The 17,504-nt window shown below is 45.5% G+C and overlaps 1 protein-coding gene across 2 annotated transcripts in view; it reads right to left on the minus strand.

Annotated features, from left to right (window-relative positions):
• PAPPA (pappalysin 1) overlaps nucleotides 1–17,504 on the minus strand; it is a 181,555-nt gene that overhangs the window by 95,796 nt on the left and 68,255 nt on the right. For both annotated transcript variants that reach the window (XM_027650182.1, XM_027650181.1), the window contains exon 7: nucleotides 12,112–12,619. In XM_027650182.1, the coding sequence (XP_027505983.1) occupies nucleotides 12,112–12,619 (508 nt within the window). The remainder of the gene's footprint in view (nucleotides 1–12,111; nucleotides 12,620–17,504) is intronic.

Raw genomic sequence — 17,504 nt, forward strand, 5'->3', positions numbered from 1 at the left:
TCCCTCTAGCACTGTCACCTTTGCTCTTCTCTAGCAAGGAAGCCTTGCTGAGCAAAACAGGAAATCTTCTGGCAGCAAACAGCAGCAACTCCACATCTTCCCTTGTTGCAACTCTTTGGATCAGCTGACAAGGTGGACTGAAAACAACCACAAACAGAGGACCCAGAGGTCTAAACCATCCCATCTGTGGGCTAGAGCTGTCCAGTCTGTCCCCACATCCTGCTCACAACCTCCAAAACACCCAGTGCCACTTCCAGAGGTCCTGAATTACACCAAATATCCACCAACACCACGGCGTTTACAAGCTACCCCATGCTCAGGTGCTCCAAGAGCAATTGATAAGTAAGCCAGAGGATGAGGTCACTTTAGGACAACCCAAATAGATCTGCTCCCCAAACTTCCATCTTTTGTCCTGCATTGTCATTGACTGTACAAATACGGCTGTTTTCTTCCTCCTCTCTCACACACGCTCCCCCTTGCCTTGCCTCTCCTTTTTTTAATAAAAATGGCATGAGAAGCACGGCAGAAGATAATGAAGAGAATTCCTGCCTGACTGCAGTCGGGAGAGAGGAGGGTGGGATGCTGTAAACACAAGCAGGACGTCAAAAATCCCGAGCTCTTGCGCCGGGCTGTTTTTTCAGCTGCGGTCCAATCTCTCTCTGTTTGGATAAGCCCAGCACCATGGCAGGTGCAAAGGCCTCAAAACAACTCTTTTGCTTCTCTCTCAGATACTGAGCTGACTCAGAAGACATAAATGCCAAGGAAACAGCCTTGGAGAGGCTTTTCTCTCTATCCACAGTGAGGCAGGTGCCAACAGGGGCCACAGGTTTGCTCTGTGCCCTCCAGCTTTTTTATGACTTATTTGTTTACAAGCATGGCAAAACAGGGTAGTTGAAGTACTAAATGAACACTCATGAGTTGGAAGGGAGATGGGGGACTGTACAGTGGATTTCTGCTCCCAAATCCAGCTTAAACCCAAACAGGGTATTTCCAAGGAAGAATGACAGAACAGCCCACAACCTGAACATATAATCTCAGCTGAGTACTTGGTGGGTACATTCTGTACCACTGGGACTCTGTGCTCACAGAGATGCAAAACAGGGGCATCAAGATGATGCCAGACTTAACTTTTGCTTCTGGATGTATCAGGAAGGTATTTCCTCTAACACCTACACCACCATCTTCCCCAATTATGCAATACTCCATGGATTTGGGATTGGAGTCAGAAGTCGAGGGATCCAATCTATTAGGAAAATATCCTTTGCTTCTTGGAATATTTCTGTGAACCAAAGTCACCACCAACTCTCATAACCACCACAGTTTCAAACCAGGCAATTAGTCTACAGCTCTGCTGTTGCTTATATTGGTGTAAACCTCAAGTAACTCAGCAAAAAACTCCAGGTTTAAACCACTGCAACTCAGCTGCTCATCTGATCTTCTGAGGTACAAAGGTGTGCATTTGCTGCTCAGACCAGCTCCTACCTGCACAAGAGGCCCTGGCACAGGACTATATGTCTGGCTGTTGCACCTCTGCTTTGAAACCCAAGCCCTGTTTAGGACCTTAAGCACATTTGATTTTGAACATTTTTTTTTTTTTTTTGTACACAGACCTCTTTCTTCTGTCCTTCACGTGAGAACCATTAAGTTTTGTAAGTAGCAAACCTATAGATATTTATGCAACTGATTAACTCCAGCAGACTTTGATATAATCCTCCAAGTATCTGCCCTGGTACCAATTTAAAACACAGTAGCACATTTAATAAAAAAACAAAGTTTGCAGCCAAGGCCTTAAAGATAGTTCTTGTTTTTCCTCAAGAGAAAAAAAAAAAGAAAAATCAATGCCAAGAGACCATTTTCTCCTTTCATGTTTAAACAACAACAAAAACATGAATGTTTAAGGTGGCTGATATAAATGGACAATCTCACTGAGATTAGGTTACAAATCCTGGGATAAAGTAGATCCTCAAGGCCCTGGGCCTCACATGGGTGTTTGCAGCAGACAGGCAATTTCACGGCAGCACACAGGTTAAGTGTTGGAGCACCTGGTTGTTATTAGAAGCAGGGAAGGAGGGGGAAAAATGTGTTGTGTTTGCTTCTTCAGTGCTGTGCTCAGACCCCGAGCGAGATGGGAGCGCTTCTCAACGTGGGGCTCAGATGTGGCCACCCCAGGAGGGAAGGTTGGTATGTTTTTGCTGAGGAAGGAAAGATCTGGGACACAAAATGCAGAAATCCCCTATTTCCAACTGGTGGGAGCCAGCACTTCTCTACTGATTCCAAGGGAACGGTGCCAGTATCCTCCCCCTGAGGACAGCGCTCCGGTGTCCCGGTGCGACAGGGAGAAAACAGTAACACAACGGGCAGGCAGGTCAGGACAAGTTAATTACTGGAAAGGCCATTATCATCAGCAGCACTGACGAACTTTACCTGTTGCATCGTGCTTTTCCATGAGCCCTTCCTGATTACTCACATCATTAACGACATCCCGGCTGTGCCGAGCTGTCTCCGTGCGGCACCGCCAGTGGCAGCATTTCTGTGGGATCCGGCACTGCTTCAGGCCATACTGTGGGAAAAAGGCCTGATGCACACTCTGCACAGGGTCTGTGACCCCAACAAACACCCCTCAACCTCTGGCTGTTGATTGTTTGTTGCTGGGAGCACTCAAGGTGCTGCCCTCAGCCCACTGGGTTTGAGGAGGAGGCTCTTCCCAATTTAGGGTGGCCTGCTTGGCAGAATAACCTTCTTCACCTTCACCGAATCCAGACATCACCTCTAGGATTTGTTTTCAACAGGCCTGAGCCAAGACCTGACTTTCAGAACTTAATACCCTCCTGTTTCCCTGTAATCCCACCAAAATGGTGAACAGAGCCACGGGAGCAGACTCAGCGCCTGATCCGAAGGCTCCTGAAGCCAGTGGAAGGTATTTTGTGCAGTTTGAGTTGGGCTTAGACTGGGCCCCAAGTGAACACATATGTTTGCAGTTTTCTCTGGTTTCACCTCTACCATCCCACCTCTCTGAAATGCTGCTTTGGAGGGTCCAGGCTCGGGGGCTGCAGAACTCCTGCCCCTCAGGAGGAGGGAGGGAGCTGATCTGTGCATGTGCACACACATGAGAGAGATCATGTGCTGTCACACAGAGACAGGCGAGGAGATGAGGGGACTATTCCAGAGGAACATTTTGTCATTTCCCTCCTCAGGGGCTCTGTGTTTTGCCTTAAACCACTTCAGATTATGAGAAATCCTACTAGCTGGTCTCCAGTGGGATCTCTAATGGTTTAATAACTGAACATTACTGAACATGTTTCCACTAGCCTCTTCCTAAAATCCCATCATGAGCTAATTTCCTCTATTGTCATTACATCTGCAACTGGTCTTACATTTAAAAAAAAATCCTGTACCATTGTTAGTAAATGATCTGGTTTACTGCACTGAGCTCCCGGGGCCAGTATTTGCAGTAGTGCCTGGTAATTTGGGGTATCCAGTTGCAGGTACCCTCTCTGGGGTACAATTTGATGAGAAGAAGAAGCTTTATTTCCACTTTGCCCTTCCCATCACAAAAAGCTCCAGGGAAGTGCTGGAATTGGGGATGGCCAATGCCACCATATATTTAAGAAGATCCTGACCAGAAAGACTGAGATCAAGTTTGGGTGAAGCAATTACACGATGGGTGCCTTGGGCCCACAGCAGGATCAGCTGTGCAGTGATACACCTGGAATCACAGAATGCCAGACTGGTTTGGTTTGGAAGGGACCTTAAAGATCATCTCATTCCAACCTCCTGCCATGGGCAGGGACATCTTCCACTAGATCAGGTTGGTCCAAGCCCCATCCAACCTGGCCTTGGACACCTTTGTCTTGTCTTTTCTGTCGCTGGATCCAACAAGGTATTAAGGACAGCACAGGTATTTCAGTCTTACTGCAGCATTTTTTCCAAATGCTTGCCTGTTTGAGTGTAACTCCAAATTTAACAGACACTTGGAATGTATTTCCTAGGAAAATATATTAAAATAAAATGCCCAGGAAATGATCAGGCCAATAGTTCAGTGAAAGTAGCTGAAAAAAGCTGTACTGGCTGACTGATAAAAAGGTAGGTAACACATTTCTGCTTCTTCTGTGGTATTTGAGGCTCACTCCAAGTTTTACAAGAGAGTTATTTTTAAATTGTTGCATAACACATGTCTGTCCAATATTTCTTTCCTCAATCAAGCAAAGAAAATGCATTTGTTATTCCTGGGAGATTTCTGGTGCTTCTTATCTTATTTAGAGCACAAAATAAAGATGCACACAAGAAGGCAAACATCAGAGAGAAGTTATTATCCATGAGATAATGCACAGCCTAATTTACCACATATCTGAGACTGTTTCACCTGCAATAAATTATTTTGCCCAGCAGGAAACGTCCTGTTTGACCTTCTATTTTTATTTTTTTTTTTCCTTCTGCAGCTGAAAACTCTGCTACTACTTCTAGGTCATGAGTTCAAATTCCACCCTGGCTGGGAGTGATTAAATATATCAATTTCTAATAGTATCTATTTGGATAATAATAGGACAGCTGTTAATGTTCATTTTTCAGGGACACTTGCACGTGGGTTGGTTGTAGTCTATGGGTCTGATCTCTCTGTGTATTGCCCAAGAGGTACAACAGAGATGTGAATCCAGTGGAGCAGCAGTCCTTGGGGAGTCTCTGGCTGGAGCAGAGCTGATCCTGGAGAAAAGTGTCTGTCCCCAAACGGGACAGTCGTGAGTCATTTCTTTGAGAGAAGGAGCTGGAGGTCATTCAGAGCAATCCCACCCTTCAAAGTCAGACCCAGGAAAAACTCCTTTGGGCTGCCCTGTCCTGGGGATGGCAAAGCCATAAAGAGATAAACCTGCCCTTCCTACCTGACTCTTGCATCATGTGCAGCCCAGCCAGAACAGGAGCCGCGGATCTTGTCAAGTGCCAGCTACAGTTACAGCGTTACATAAGAAACCGCAACAGGGAGGAATCACAAATCTATCACTGCTGCTGGCACCAAACGGCATCTTTGCACAGGCTTAGCGGGAAAGCTGCCTCCTCAATGGGCACAGAGTGTCAAATTGTTCTTTCCCTTCTCCGGGGCAGGGTTAAGGCAATTTGGCAGAGGGTGGTAAGGGAAAAAAAAAATTGCTCTATGTGCTCTGTGTGGGGGGTCAGGAAGCAGCTTCTTCTTTCGCAGAGATAACCTGGCACCTCTAATGAAGAAAGCAGGAAAGAGGGAAAGCCATCAGAATGTGGCTTCCAGCTGTCAAATCACATCAGCCAAGTGGAGATGCATCACCCCTGAGAGCTGTGGCACCGTCAGCCCCCAACACTTCACTGGGAGCTCTTTGGAAGAAGGCACTTGGAGCCTTTAGTCTGTGAAACACCCAGCATGCTACTGGCAGCTATAAATAATAACAACCACTCTCTCAGTATTTAGAAGCACAACATATGTGAAAGAGAGATGCAGGAACAGGAGGTGGAATAGAAGCAGTTTTCCTCTTCCTGGCTTGCTGAGCCCTAAGTGCAGAGCAGGGCTGTGTGCTCTTACCTGGCACAGGGAGCAGAATCAGTCACCCTTCTGCCTCCCTGCCCAGACCCGTGCAAGCCAGAGGTGAGGCCCCACTGTCTGGGAAAGGAAGGAATTTCCCTGGAGGGATATTGGCAGTGAAGTTGCTACAGGGTGGAGGAGTCTCCTTCCCAGCAGCCCTTCACCTCTGTTAGGGTCAGATGAACCTATGACCAGCTTCCTTGCTGTTGGAAGGGAAGGTGTGGGACAGACAGTTGTCCCATATTGTTCCTGTTCTTTCATCATGGGAAATTTCCAGGTTCATTAAGCAGAAACAGGGCAATCAATACTGGCTGCACGAGGAAGGAGCTGATGACACAGCCAAGACCAGGCATGGCCTGGGAGAGGCACAGAGACAGATGATCTCATCACCTCTGCTGAACACCAGGACTGCTACACTGTCCTACACCAGCTGCATATCAAACTTTGCCAAAACTGAACACAGACAGCTCCAATACACTCAAAACTCTTCACTGACTGAAGGTTTTCAAACAGCAACAGCACGGCCACTATTCCATTTGGGAAACTAAAATCAGCAAGGAACAACTGAAACACTCCTTAATGCAAGGACTGCAGATGAAGAACTAGGCAAGAATTAGCAGTGCTGATGTTGTACCTGAAACTGGAAATTTCAGGGGTAAGAGAATCTGGTGGGCAGAAAGGTGTTTGCCTCTTAGGAAAGTTCAAAATAGCTTTGTCCATGGAAAGCTAGCATGGAAAGTTAATGATAGGGAAGCTCTTGGGAATGAGCAAGAAAGTGTGAATAAGAGTGAAGAGTTCCCATTCAAGTGGGTTTTTTGGAGATGAGCTGTAAAATTTCATATGGATATAGCCAGGGATCTCTAACATATTACTAAAGAAAGTAATAGGGAGAATTGGGCAATTATAGGAAAGAAATCTCCTAGAATTGGTAAATAAGCTCAGTTAATGCAGAGAAGGAGGGAGTTATAATGTAGAAATGACTACCTTACAGGTCTGCATGTCTTGAAGTGGTCCATATGTTGATATAAGACAATATTACACATTTTAGGACCAAGAAATTCAGGATAAACTGGGAACTTCATTGCAAGTGAGAGGGGAAGAAGCAGTTAGTTAAAAGGCCAGGCTGGATGGGGCTCTGAGCAATCTGGTCTAGTGGAAGGTGTCCCTGCCCATGGCAGGGGCTGGAATGAGATGATCTTCAAGGTCCCTTTCAACCCAGGCCATTCTATGTCTTTATGATTCTATGCTTTATTCAATTGCAAGGCAACCATGAACCACCAGTGGGACGTACCCACAAAAAAAGCCTATGAGGTCCTTGCATGCATCAAGACAAGGCCTTTCCAGGGTAGCTGGGTAAGTATTCATGCACAAGGACATCTGGAACACCATAAAGAGTTCTAAAGCCTGTTGGGAATCCAGATGTGCAGCGTGCTGATATCGCACGGACAACCTGGCAGCTCCTGCAGATAAATCTGGGCATGCAAAGTGTTTTCTTAACATTTCAGTCCTATCTTAGATACTCCCCAGTATTTCCTGGCATATCGAGAGAGGTTTGGCATGGCAATTGTGGAGGAGGGATGAGCAGAAGATGTGATAATAGGGGCTTCAGCTTTTGGTGTCGGGAGAACAACCACCCAATGATCTGTATCTTGTTTGGGTGGAAATATGGTGTTAATTATCTTCATGACAGATAGATGTGGCAATTCATTTCAGCTGCTTTAGATCATACATTCCTCTGGCTGGTAGACCTCCAGAAAACAGAGAAAGAGATCTTGGGAGTGAAGGAAGGAATGCCATAATAAGGACAGATGTCACTGTGAAATTTTAGCGTTGCGTTCTGCAGGGACTTAGGTTTAGATATCATCAGTGTGATATTTTTATTCTTCCAGTCTGTTCAGCTGAGCCTGTGTCATGTAAATGCAAACTTCCTCTTAAATTCAGAGGCTAAAAGGCACATCAATTAATTGGTGTTATTAGTCATTATGAATAGCCAATGCTGACTCTCCAGCCTCTCTGCTTGTTCATATTTGTAGGAACCTTCAAACTAAGAACTGTCTTTGTTTCCTTCAACTACTCCTCATCTGGGGTTTCTGACCAGACACTGACCATGTGCCCTTCTGACTGGAGACCAGTAACAAATGGCAAATGCATCAATAGATGCACATGAACTGCTCAGGTCCCATGAACAATGAAACACAAACAGTGGCACAGGAGCCCTCCAGCCACCTGCCATCCCAAGGATGGCAATTTCTCAGTCATTCTGTAATCACTCCAAGAAGCCTCAGTGAGATCTGCATTCCACTGTCTTAGTTGTTAACACAGAATTAAAACTCAGTAAATGACATGGAGTTTACAAGCTCAGCACTGAATGGAAGCCCTGATTCTAACAGGATGTTAAAATATTGTACCTACTTGAACAACTGGTACCTACAAAGATGATGGCCAATCCCCCTCCAACTATTACTGAGCAACAGAAAAGGTTTAACCATAGAATGTAAGTACAAAATAGCCAAAATTGAGAAGAAAAAACTATTCCCTATATGAGAAAATGCAAGTTTCTCAGTCTCACTTTTTTAAAGTATGAATGCAGGATCTCTGTGTGGCGCCTCAGTACTAAAACTCTACTAGGAATGGCTCAGAATAACATATCACAGCACTGCAAACTTGCTTCTCAGTGATGCTCACCTCTGCAAACCCAAAACTCATACCAGGGCTTCATGCTGGGATTCTTTCTGAGGTTATTTCAGTCAATGCCTTTGTCTTGAAAAAAACCCTACAGTTTAACACCACAAAGACAACCTGATCCATCGCCTTCCACCACACTTTAAGGCTTCTTACAAAGTCTGTGGCAGAAAAGTTGGGAAAATTTCCGATTCTTTGAAACTTTTTAAGTTATTCTGACAACATTTCAAAACTGACCTCAGTGTCTCTCAGCTTGGTCAGCAAGAAGGGAGTGCACAGATCTCACCAGCACATCCAGCTCCCCACTGATCACAAATTGGGCTACTGAGAGTGCCATGGGGCTGCTCAGCCCAGACTGGCCTGGTGGGACTGACACCTAACTGTGCCTGTGACATCACCCAGAGAGCCTCTTGCTGTGGGTACTCACTCTTAAAAAAATCAGTGGTTACCACAAATGAACTCAAGAGCAATGATTACTTTCCAACAGCAACTCTGTGAGCATAAAAATGCTCCAGTGACTGTGAAGGGAGGCCAGAGCAATCACCAAAGTGACCATCTCACACACTGTTTCTAGACGACAGCCAGAGCAGAACACTCTACTTGTGAGCACAACCCACATTTGGATTAAATTGTGAGCTGAGACTTTGAGACTTGCAGATGAGGCTCCTTCCTTATCACTCGCTGTGGTGTGAAGACTCAGCAGTTCTGTGCTGCACCTGGCCTGACCTCCTTTTTCCCCCCACTGATTTATTTAGCTTTCTCCTCTCTTCCTAGGCTCTGTCTCTCATTTTGTATCACAGATACCAGCAATTCTGGCTGATCACACTCAGTGGAATTGAGCGTATCTGGTCTGCTTTCTGTAAGGTCCAAGGATAAGGTCCTGTCCCTTAGAAATGGATGTTTAAGCCTTGACTTGAGCCAAGAGCTGAGATTAAAATTCAACTTGAGAACAGAAGGTCTGGCGTTATTTTGCATTTCTTAATAAAATGTTTCCACTGTTCTAGTTATTTACTCTCCTCTGTGGAGCACCCAGTGCTGACTAGGCAAGGGCTATCCATTAAAGGCTGTCTCTCCTCTCAGTTTAAAAGGAAGTTCCCTCTCTTTGACGGGAAGAAGGTAAGAGAAATTAATTTTTCTTTCAGCATCGCCACACCTGGGGAAAGGATCTTGCTCACAGATAACAGCGCAAGCAAATATTTTCTTTGGGAGAAAAAGAGAAAGTGAAGATCAAGGTCAGAGGAGGCAAGAGTGAAGATATGAGACTGCCTTCAAAATAACCTTCCATAGAACATGTGGGGGTGTCACTTTATTTAATACAGAAAACATGCAAAAGCACGAAGGAGGGGTGACTGGCTTGGGGTTTACAGAGATAAAGGGGCTGCAAAGTCTGGCTGCACAGATATGCTGAATTGCAGCAGTACAGGATGGAACAAACAGGGTGATGTGAACAGGTTGAGAGAGACTCCCTTCACCTTTACACATTTATATAAGTAGAAGCATGGCTTAACACCTCTGTCCCTGACTTTCCTGAAGCATCTTCCCTTCCTTCCTGCTTAGGGGATTATAAAGACTGTGGCTACTCTTTGCACAAGGTGCTAATGAAAAATTCATATTGCTTTTGTCTCTACCAGATAACCACAAGCCCATGCAGAGTTTCAGTGAATTTGTTGCATCTCAAGGTGTGGGCCCAGCAGCAGCCTCTGAATCTGCAGGGCCCCCCATCCCCAGGGGATCCAGATCAGTGCTGTGCACTATGTGTATTATGATAAAAAAATCATCCCACTTCTCAACATTTCAAACACATGCAGAAGTCTTGAATCACACAATCACAACATGGTTTGGGTTGGAAGGAACCTTAAAGATCATCTTGTTCCATCCCCTGCCATAAGCAGGGACAACTTCCACCAGACCAGGTTGCTTCCAAGCCTGTCCACCCTGGCCTTGAAAACTCCCAGGGATGGGGCAGCCACAGTTTCTCTGGGCAACCTGTGCCAGGGCCTCCCCACCCTCACAGTAAATCAGCCAAAACAGCCTCAAAAACAACTACAAGTGCTTAAGAACCTGCATATTTGCCTCCTCACCCAGTGACTGAAACTCAGCTTTCCAAGTGTCCTGTCAAAACTCACTGGTAGGATTTTCTCTGTAGTCCCAGGTAAGACACAAAGGACCTGAGCCTGTCAAGACTAGAGGGTTTTACTGGGATTTGGTTGGGAGTTTGGTTGTGCCAGCTTCCAGAAGCATCCATTTCTGTCCACTGATCTCAGGCAGAGCCCAGAAAGATTAGCTTAAAAGTTCTATCCGATTTTTAGCTGGCTGTGTAACTAGGTGAGACGTACAGAGGGGTACTGCTACCCCATGGGATTTATTCAATGACCCCCAGGAAAACTGTCATCAGTCCCAGGCTACTGATTTAATTCTTAGAGCACTCTTTCACTTCAGCTAGAAGTGACCCACAAAATCATAATAAAGGACAAAGAACCAGAACTCAGAATACAAGTTATGTTTTGGGCCTTTTTTTTTTTTCTTTCACATTGTGTTTTGAAGTCAAAACTGGGCCTGTTTCTGTGGGAACTTGTGCTAAGGTATGCAAATATTTCAAACCAAAGCAGTCTCATTTTCCAATTGGAGTGGGCCAGGTTTCAGGCAAAGATGCTTTCACAGCAAAACCTTGGGAAAATTCACCGTTTTCCACATTTCCAATATGCCAATATCCATCTCATGCTGAGTGCCAGCAATTGTTTGAACAAGGCTACAACCCAAGAAAGCACTTAAGCACATGCTTAACTTTCAGCACATGAGTAATCTCAGTGATGTCCTGGGTTTTTGTTAGATTCATTACTGTTAGTTACCATGAGTTTTTAAATCCATAGGGACAATTTGCATCTTCTGAGCTGTATAATTGGGCTGTGAAAGGGATGGGAGCTCATGATTACTGAATTGTTAATTAATCATTTTTATTATATTTAAATATGCTTTAGAAGACCATAATGATGTATGCTTCCTTGATATTAGCTGTACTAATTAGATCATCTTTTCTAAATTAGAGTGCAGTTTTCTTAGCAGGTTTCCTTTTATCTGGTGTTCATTTTTCAAATGAGCTTCATGTTGTTCCCACAGATGAATGAATCACTTCCAGGGAATCATGTTATGCCAAAGATGTTTTTCTAACTGTAGAATGCCTATGGGTAGATCATGGGTCTCCTTGAAATCAGTAAATATTTTGAAGCTGGGCTTTCCTCAAAAATCATAATCCTTTGACTAGATAAATGTAACTGTGTCTGGGATGAAACTCAGTTCCTAAAACAAACCAGGGCATTTGGCATGTTTACCATGTCAGAACAATCTCACACTGACACAACTCAAAAGCAGAAAATAGAAGTGGTTGAAACACATTTATACACCTGGATGTGCAAGTGTATTTCTTTGCACACTTTCTTTAGCAGATGATTAGTGCTTTGGCACTGAAAGCCCTGCTCTCTCCTTCTCCATCAAAATATTACTTTCAAAAGATTCCCAAGGAAATGATGACCATGCTACTCCAGAGGTCCTCAGTTAGGTTAGCCTAAACATTTAATTTATCATGGCTTAGGTAGACTGCAATATCCTTTCTGGTTAAGGAAAACCTGAATTACAGATCTCTGCACAACCAGCTCAGAAATTTCTCAAAAACTACCCATGAAATCACAGGCTATTCACTCAAGTGTGATGCTCCTGGTTTCAGAGAGAAGCTATGAGAACATCCTGTCTCGGTAATTCTTGGCATGTCTGTCTAGCTCAACATCCTCACAGCCACTTGGAAAGCTGGACATTACCAGGATGAGAAGAACAGGGAACTGTTTTGATCTGAACAAGGTGATCCAGCTCTCTGGAAAGCAGTTACTTACGTGTCAACATATCTCCTGCTGAGGTTTGAGATGACAACTGGAGATCCAGACTGGAAGGGAGGGTCCCGAACCACTTTGTACTGGATGGGTTTGCAGTCTGCACACAGCGTGCTGTGGGGGACAGAGCTCAGCATGGCAGCATCGATTTCCAGGTGCTCATCCAGGGTGTAGATCTGGATTCCATACACCTCCTCGCCCACCCGTCCTGCATCCAGCTTTATGGTCAGTGGGATGTCGCAGAAGACGTTCTGCGGCCCCAGAGAAATGTTCTTCCCGCTGACGGTGAGCAACTTGATGTCATTCACTGCTCCACTGGAGTCCCAGTCCGGGGAAACAAATGTCACCCAGATTGTGAGAGACTCTGGAGTCAGGGGATAACGGAACTCCAGCTGCAGGTAGCAGCCCTGGGGCTCGGGACAGGCTGGGGGCACCGTGTGTTGGTTGACTGCCGAGTTGGGACTCCACGTCCTGACGCTGGATTTACAAGGCTGCTCCACATCAGGGTGCCCTGGTAAGAAAGGAGGAAGCAGAGAGAGGGCACAAAAGAAGTTAGAGAACATAGGTTGTCGTTGGCATCGGTTTTAAAAGACAGACTGGTGGCAGGAGAGCATATCTGCCCAGGAAAATGATTAGTTACTTGAGCAGAACAGGCATGGCCAGCATGGGGAGGAGCATAACACCAGCCTCTCCTGGCCAGGTGAGAGACACAAACCCTGCTTAAGTGCCCAGCTAGGCTGGACTACATGCAACACACACTGTGTCAGTGCATTTGCTCCTGAATTTCCTATTTCTAGTGTCTTTCCCTGTGCCAAACAATGATATTTTCTACCCCTTCCACTTGGTAATTTACCTGATAAGCAGAGTCACTTTGCCTTTGGTTCACCTCCTGCTTATTCCCTTGACTCTCACTCCAAAATACAATCCTTTCCTCTCTAACAAAGACAAGAATAGAGCTTTTGTTGGTTCCAAGAAGCTGTTGCATTGTGCTGTTCAGGGGCAACTCCTGTGACATCTACACACTGGTTTTTGGAGGCACAAGGAGCACAGGTCTGAGCTGTCTCTTTGAGCTTGTTATGAAACAACAGGCACTTGTACTTTTACATTTCTCACCGGTGGCTGTGTTCAACTACATGGGAGGTAGTGCTAAAAACTAATGAAAGCCACAATGCTTGCTGGGTTCCCAAATACTACGGTAACATTACAATTTGGCGTGGAGTCGTGGACTGCAAGATCCAGAGAGGTCAGATGGGTGGAACAGTTGGTAATAGAATCCAGTGAGAGCTATAAATACCCTGTTCCTTCCCAAATAATCACCCAAAAAGGGAGCAAGCATGACAGGGAGAAGCAAAATACAGAAAAGAAGAAAGGAAAAAGTAAAGATAAAGAAAGGTAAGGAGAGGAGAGAAATGGAGAAGGCAGAGGGAAAAAAAAGGAGAGCACAGCTGTTTGCGGCTGAGGAAAAAAGCATTATAAAGCACTGGGCAAACATGGACAAACAGGACATCACTACTAATTTCAAGAGAAAAGGGCAATGTGTGAAGGTTATTCTTATTGTCTGTGATCCAATGAAGTGTTAGAAGTGCACCTCTTTTGTCAAGGATAAACAGCTCAGGGAATTCTCCTGTTCCTACCCAATGAACCCAGGTGCAGAATAGATTTCCTGGCATCTCAGGTAACCCTCCTGTGATCCAACACAGTTGCCCTGCAGATGCCCAACTTTTAATGCTTCTCCCTCACCCACACACACCCCACAGCCCTCCTCCCTCCTCACATGCCACAGAGTGGTGGGAATGCCACTGAGCTCAGTGTCTGGAGGGACCACAGCAGTGATACAGTTTGAAGAAAGCCAGAGGTCCATTTAGCACGCTCGAGTTTTTCCCCCTGGCAAGCTCCTGAGCCCTGTGTATCATCACCCTGAGCAGCCAGTGCCCCACTCAGCTCCCGTTATCTCCCATCACTCCTGGCCGTGCGTGCTCGGCTGAGCCCTCCCGTGACTTTCTCAGCAAACTCCTGACTGCAGCCCTGAGAAGGTGTTTTTTAACTCCAGTATCTCAGAGGGCTTCGGAGAGATCTGTGAGCCTCACCACTGCCATCTCACAGAGAGGAAAATGGACTTAATGGCTCACAGCCCAGTATAAAAGTAGTGCCCCTTTGGGATCCTGCAAATTCACCTCTGTCAGTTCAAGGCCTCTGCAAGACCTAAACACCAAACAAACCTACATGTTTGGGTAGATCAGGGTGTGATCCCTGGAGATACATGAATTGGACTCAGCCTCCAGGGAGCTTAGAGCAGATCATTACCCCAAAATGAGAGCCAGATTGTATTCATTCATACACTGAAAACCTCAATGAAATTGAGATAAAGAGACTCTTCCTTAAATATCATCAAACACTTAGAACTGGGTAAGAAACATTCATTTAATTGTGGAAGAGGATGAAAATCCTATTTCATGCAACTGGATTTCTAGAGATGGATAAATACTCTGAAAATTACAAATATTTGTATATAAAAAGAAACTGTGTAGAATTTATTTCTTCCCTCTGCACTCAGATTCTGAAAATCCTTTGGCTTATGAGATAGTCAGCTAGGTCAGTCATAGAAACATCATGTCTTGCCTGACACAAAGGAATGTGAGGTTTGTGAGGATAAGCCAAACCCCATCTCCTGGTTAGAGAGCAGGAGTGGCAGGTTAGTAGGGAGTCTTTCACAGCCACAGCCTGCGTGTCAATCCTTCATCGTGTAGTTCAGTGCAGTGGCTGGGGTGAATCTCCTGGCATTGTCCTGGCACATGGACAGAGCCTGAGCTGGGATCTGCAGTGCCTCAGGATGTACCTGCTGTCACAACTCACCTGCCACATTTTGGGTGGCCAAGACAAAGGAACCATCCCATGGGACTCCAATGTCCAGTTGAGACATCTCCCCTCACAAATACAGAATGAATCAGTCTCGAGTGAAATAATGGCCCCTGGGAAAGGCAGGGCACTAGAGCAGCCTAAGGCAGCAACAGGTTCTCACACTTCTCTCAGTCAGCAGTGAGCCAGGCAGCAGGAACTGACTGATATATGCATATATTGCACAGCAGGCAAAGGAACGTTCTGGGCTTGAGCCAAAATCACCTTTCTTATATAAAACATTCCTTTGACTGACTTCTGGAGGTGCTGTGAGGTTTGTTTATCCAGCAGGTGTTGCTGGTGAGAATCCAGGTAGGTTAAAGCTTTCTAGTTCTGTGGTGAAGGTAAGGAGTAAATCAGAAGTGCTGGATCTCCAGGGCCTTCCCACAGTCACTGCCAGGGAGCAAACAGCCTCTCATGCAAGGGCCACAACTGGCTGAGAAAGGGCCACAGAATCCCTCAGCCTGGGGGCTGGATCCAAGTATGCTCAGGAATAAGCAGGGCACTGGGAAGGACCCAGAGCACTGCTGGTACCAGCTCCCTGGGGTAGCAGTGTATTGGTGCTGTGAGACCTCAGGAACATGAGATCAGACCAACCAGGTTCCATGAGCTCCTGCAGAAAGTGAAATTAAAGCTTGCACGCTTTGGTACTCATAGATAGACAATTAAAGAATCCAGACAATGATCTAACTGTGCTATTTGTAACTCAGACCAAGTGCAAATAGGCAGAGATCCTGAATGTCAGGGAGTGTGGCAGTGACAACAGAAAATCACAGAGCAACAAACACCATACACTCGGTGTATTTTCTACCCTAAAGTGGAGACAACTCAACAAGGGGACAGGATTCCCGAATTTATTTTTTTTTTTTCCAGAGTAATGACACCACAGCAACTGAATGAGGCAGATAAGGATCAGACTGCACCCTTCATAGTTAAGAACATGCAGGCACACTCTGCAAGGAGAGGAAATTAAATGCAAAATGCCACTGAGTAATAAATCTTAGAGTAGCTTAGTTTCTCTAGGAATGATGCCGCTGGCAAGACGTGTGAGATCTACAAGTTTTTCAAATCAAAGGCTGTTGGAGAAATTTTGATGGAACTGCAAATTTCAATGGAATATGCAGTCCTCTCAAAATCAAAACACTTCGCAAAATTGGGTTTATTTGGACAAAATTTTATTCTGGAAGAGAAAATGGCAAGAAAGTTCTAACACTATTGGAACATTGTTTTTAGACATTTTTGGAAGAATTATTTTCACTTTTGCACCTTGAATCAAAATTTTCCATTTTGATATTCAAAGTTGCTTTTGCCCTAGATTCTATACTAAAAGGGTATATTTTCAAATATCATAATTTTACCAAAGTTCACAAAAGAGCAATTCTATGAGCTAAACAAAACATTTTGGCCAGCCTCAAACACTTTTTGTTTTTAATTTTCCTCCGTGGAGAATTTCAAAAGTTTCAAGTTTTGTTCCAAATGAAACCAAGTTTCAAAGTCTTGTAATGCTTGGCTAAGTGGAAATTCCACCTTCCACCCTGAACTACTGCTGCAAGCCATCCAAACTTCACTAGTGCTGTTTACTGGATAATCCAGTCACACTCGCAGCCGGAGCGCTGCTTCCCAGGATGGAGCATCCACTCAAGGGGCAGGTGTGCTCTCAGCTGTGCCCAGCAGCCTGGGCCTTGGATGTCATGGAATCACAGACTGGTTTGGGCTGGAGAGAACCTTAAAGCTTTTTGTTGCACCCCCTGCCATGGGCAGGGACACCTTCCACCAGCCCAGGTTGCTCCAAACCCCGTCCAACCTGGCCTTGGACACTTCCAGGGATGGAGCAGCCACAGCTCCTCTGGGCAACTTATTTCAAACCTGGGGGCTGAGTTGGAGTGAAACACAACCTCTGCTGGGCCCCCACCCTGGGATATGGGTATGTGAGGCAGGGGACACTTGTCCCATCAAGCAGTGGGGATCCAGCTCGCTGCACGTGCTGACCTCGGGACGAGGGAGGGCTCCTGGGTGCCAGCACTAAATGTATCACCACATTATCACAAATAATCTTCCTTGCAGAATAACTCCCACGTGCTCTAGCTGCAGGACAAGTAAGCCCTTAATAGAAGGAGGTATTTGTATAATGACCTTGCAAAATCCAGGGGTTGGCCTTGGGGCTCTACGAGCCCACCTTTGTGCTTACAGTGAAATCTGGGCCAGGAATGCGCTGCTTCCAAAGGAACAGCTCATGATGGACAGATTGAAATAATACTCTGCTCTTTCCAAACCATGATTTGTGATGACTGACCTCTGCCTGGAATAATCTTAAATATGCTCCACCACATCCAGCTACTTATGGAGCGGAAGGTACACGTGGAGGAGAGTTAATGATGGAGATCTAATGACACTGTACAACCAGCCCTGCAGACCATTCTCCCTCCAACACACTCAAAGAGAAGCAATAAGAATGACTTGCAAAACACCCGGAACTAGAGAGGGCCTGACATAGTCACCTG

This window comes from Corapipo altera, unplaced genomic scaffold (assembly GCF_003945725.1).
Source record: "Corapipo altera isolate COAL_440 unplaced genomic scaffold, ASM394572v1 268, whole genome shotgun sequence".
NCBI lineage: Eukaryota > Metazoa > Chordata > Aves > Passeriformes > Pipridae > Corapipo > Corapipo altera.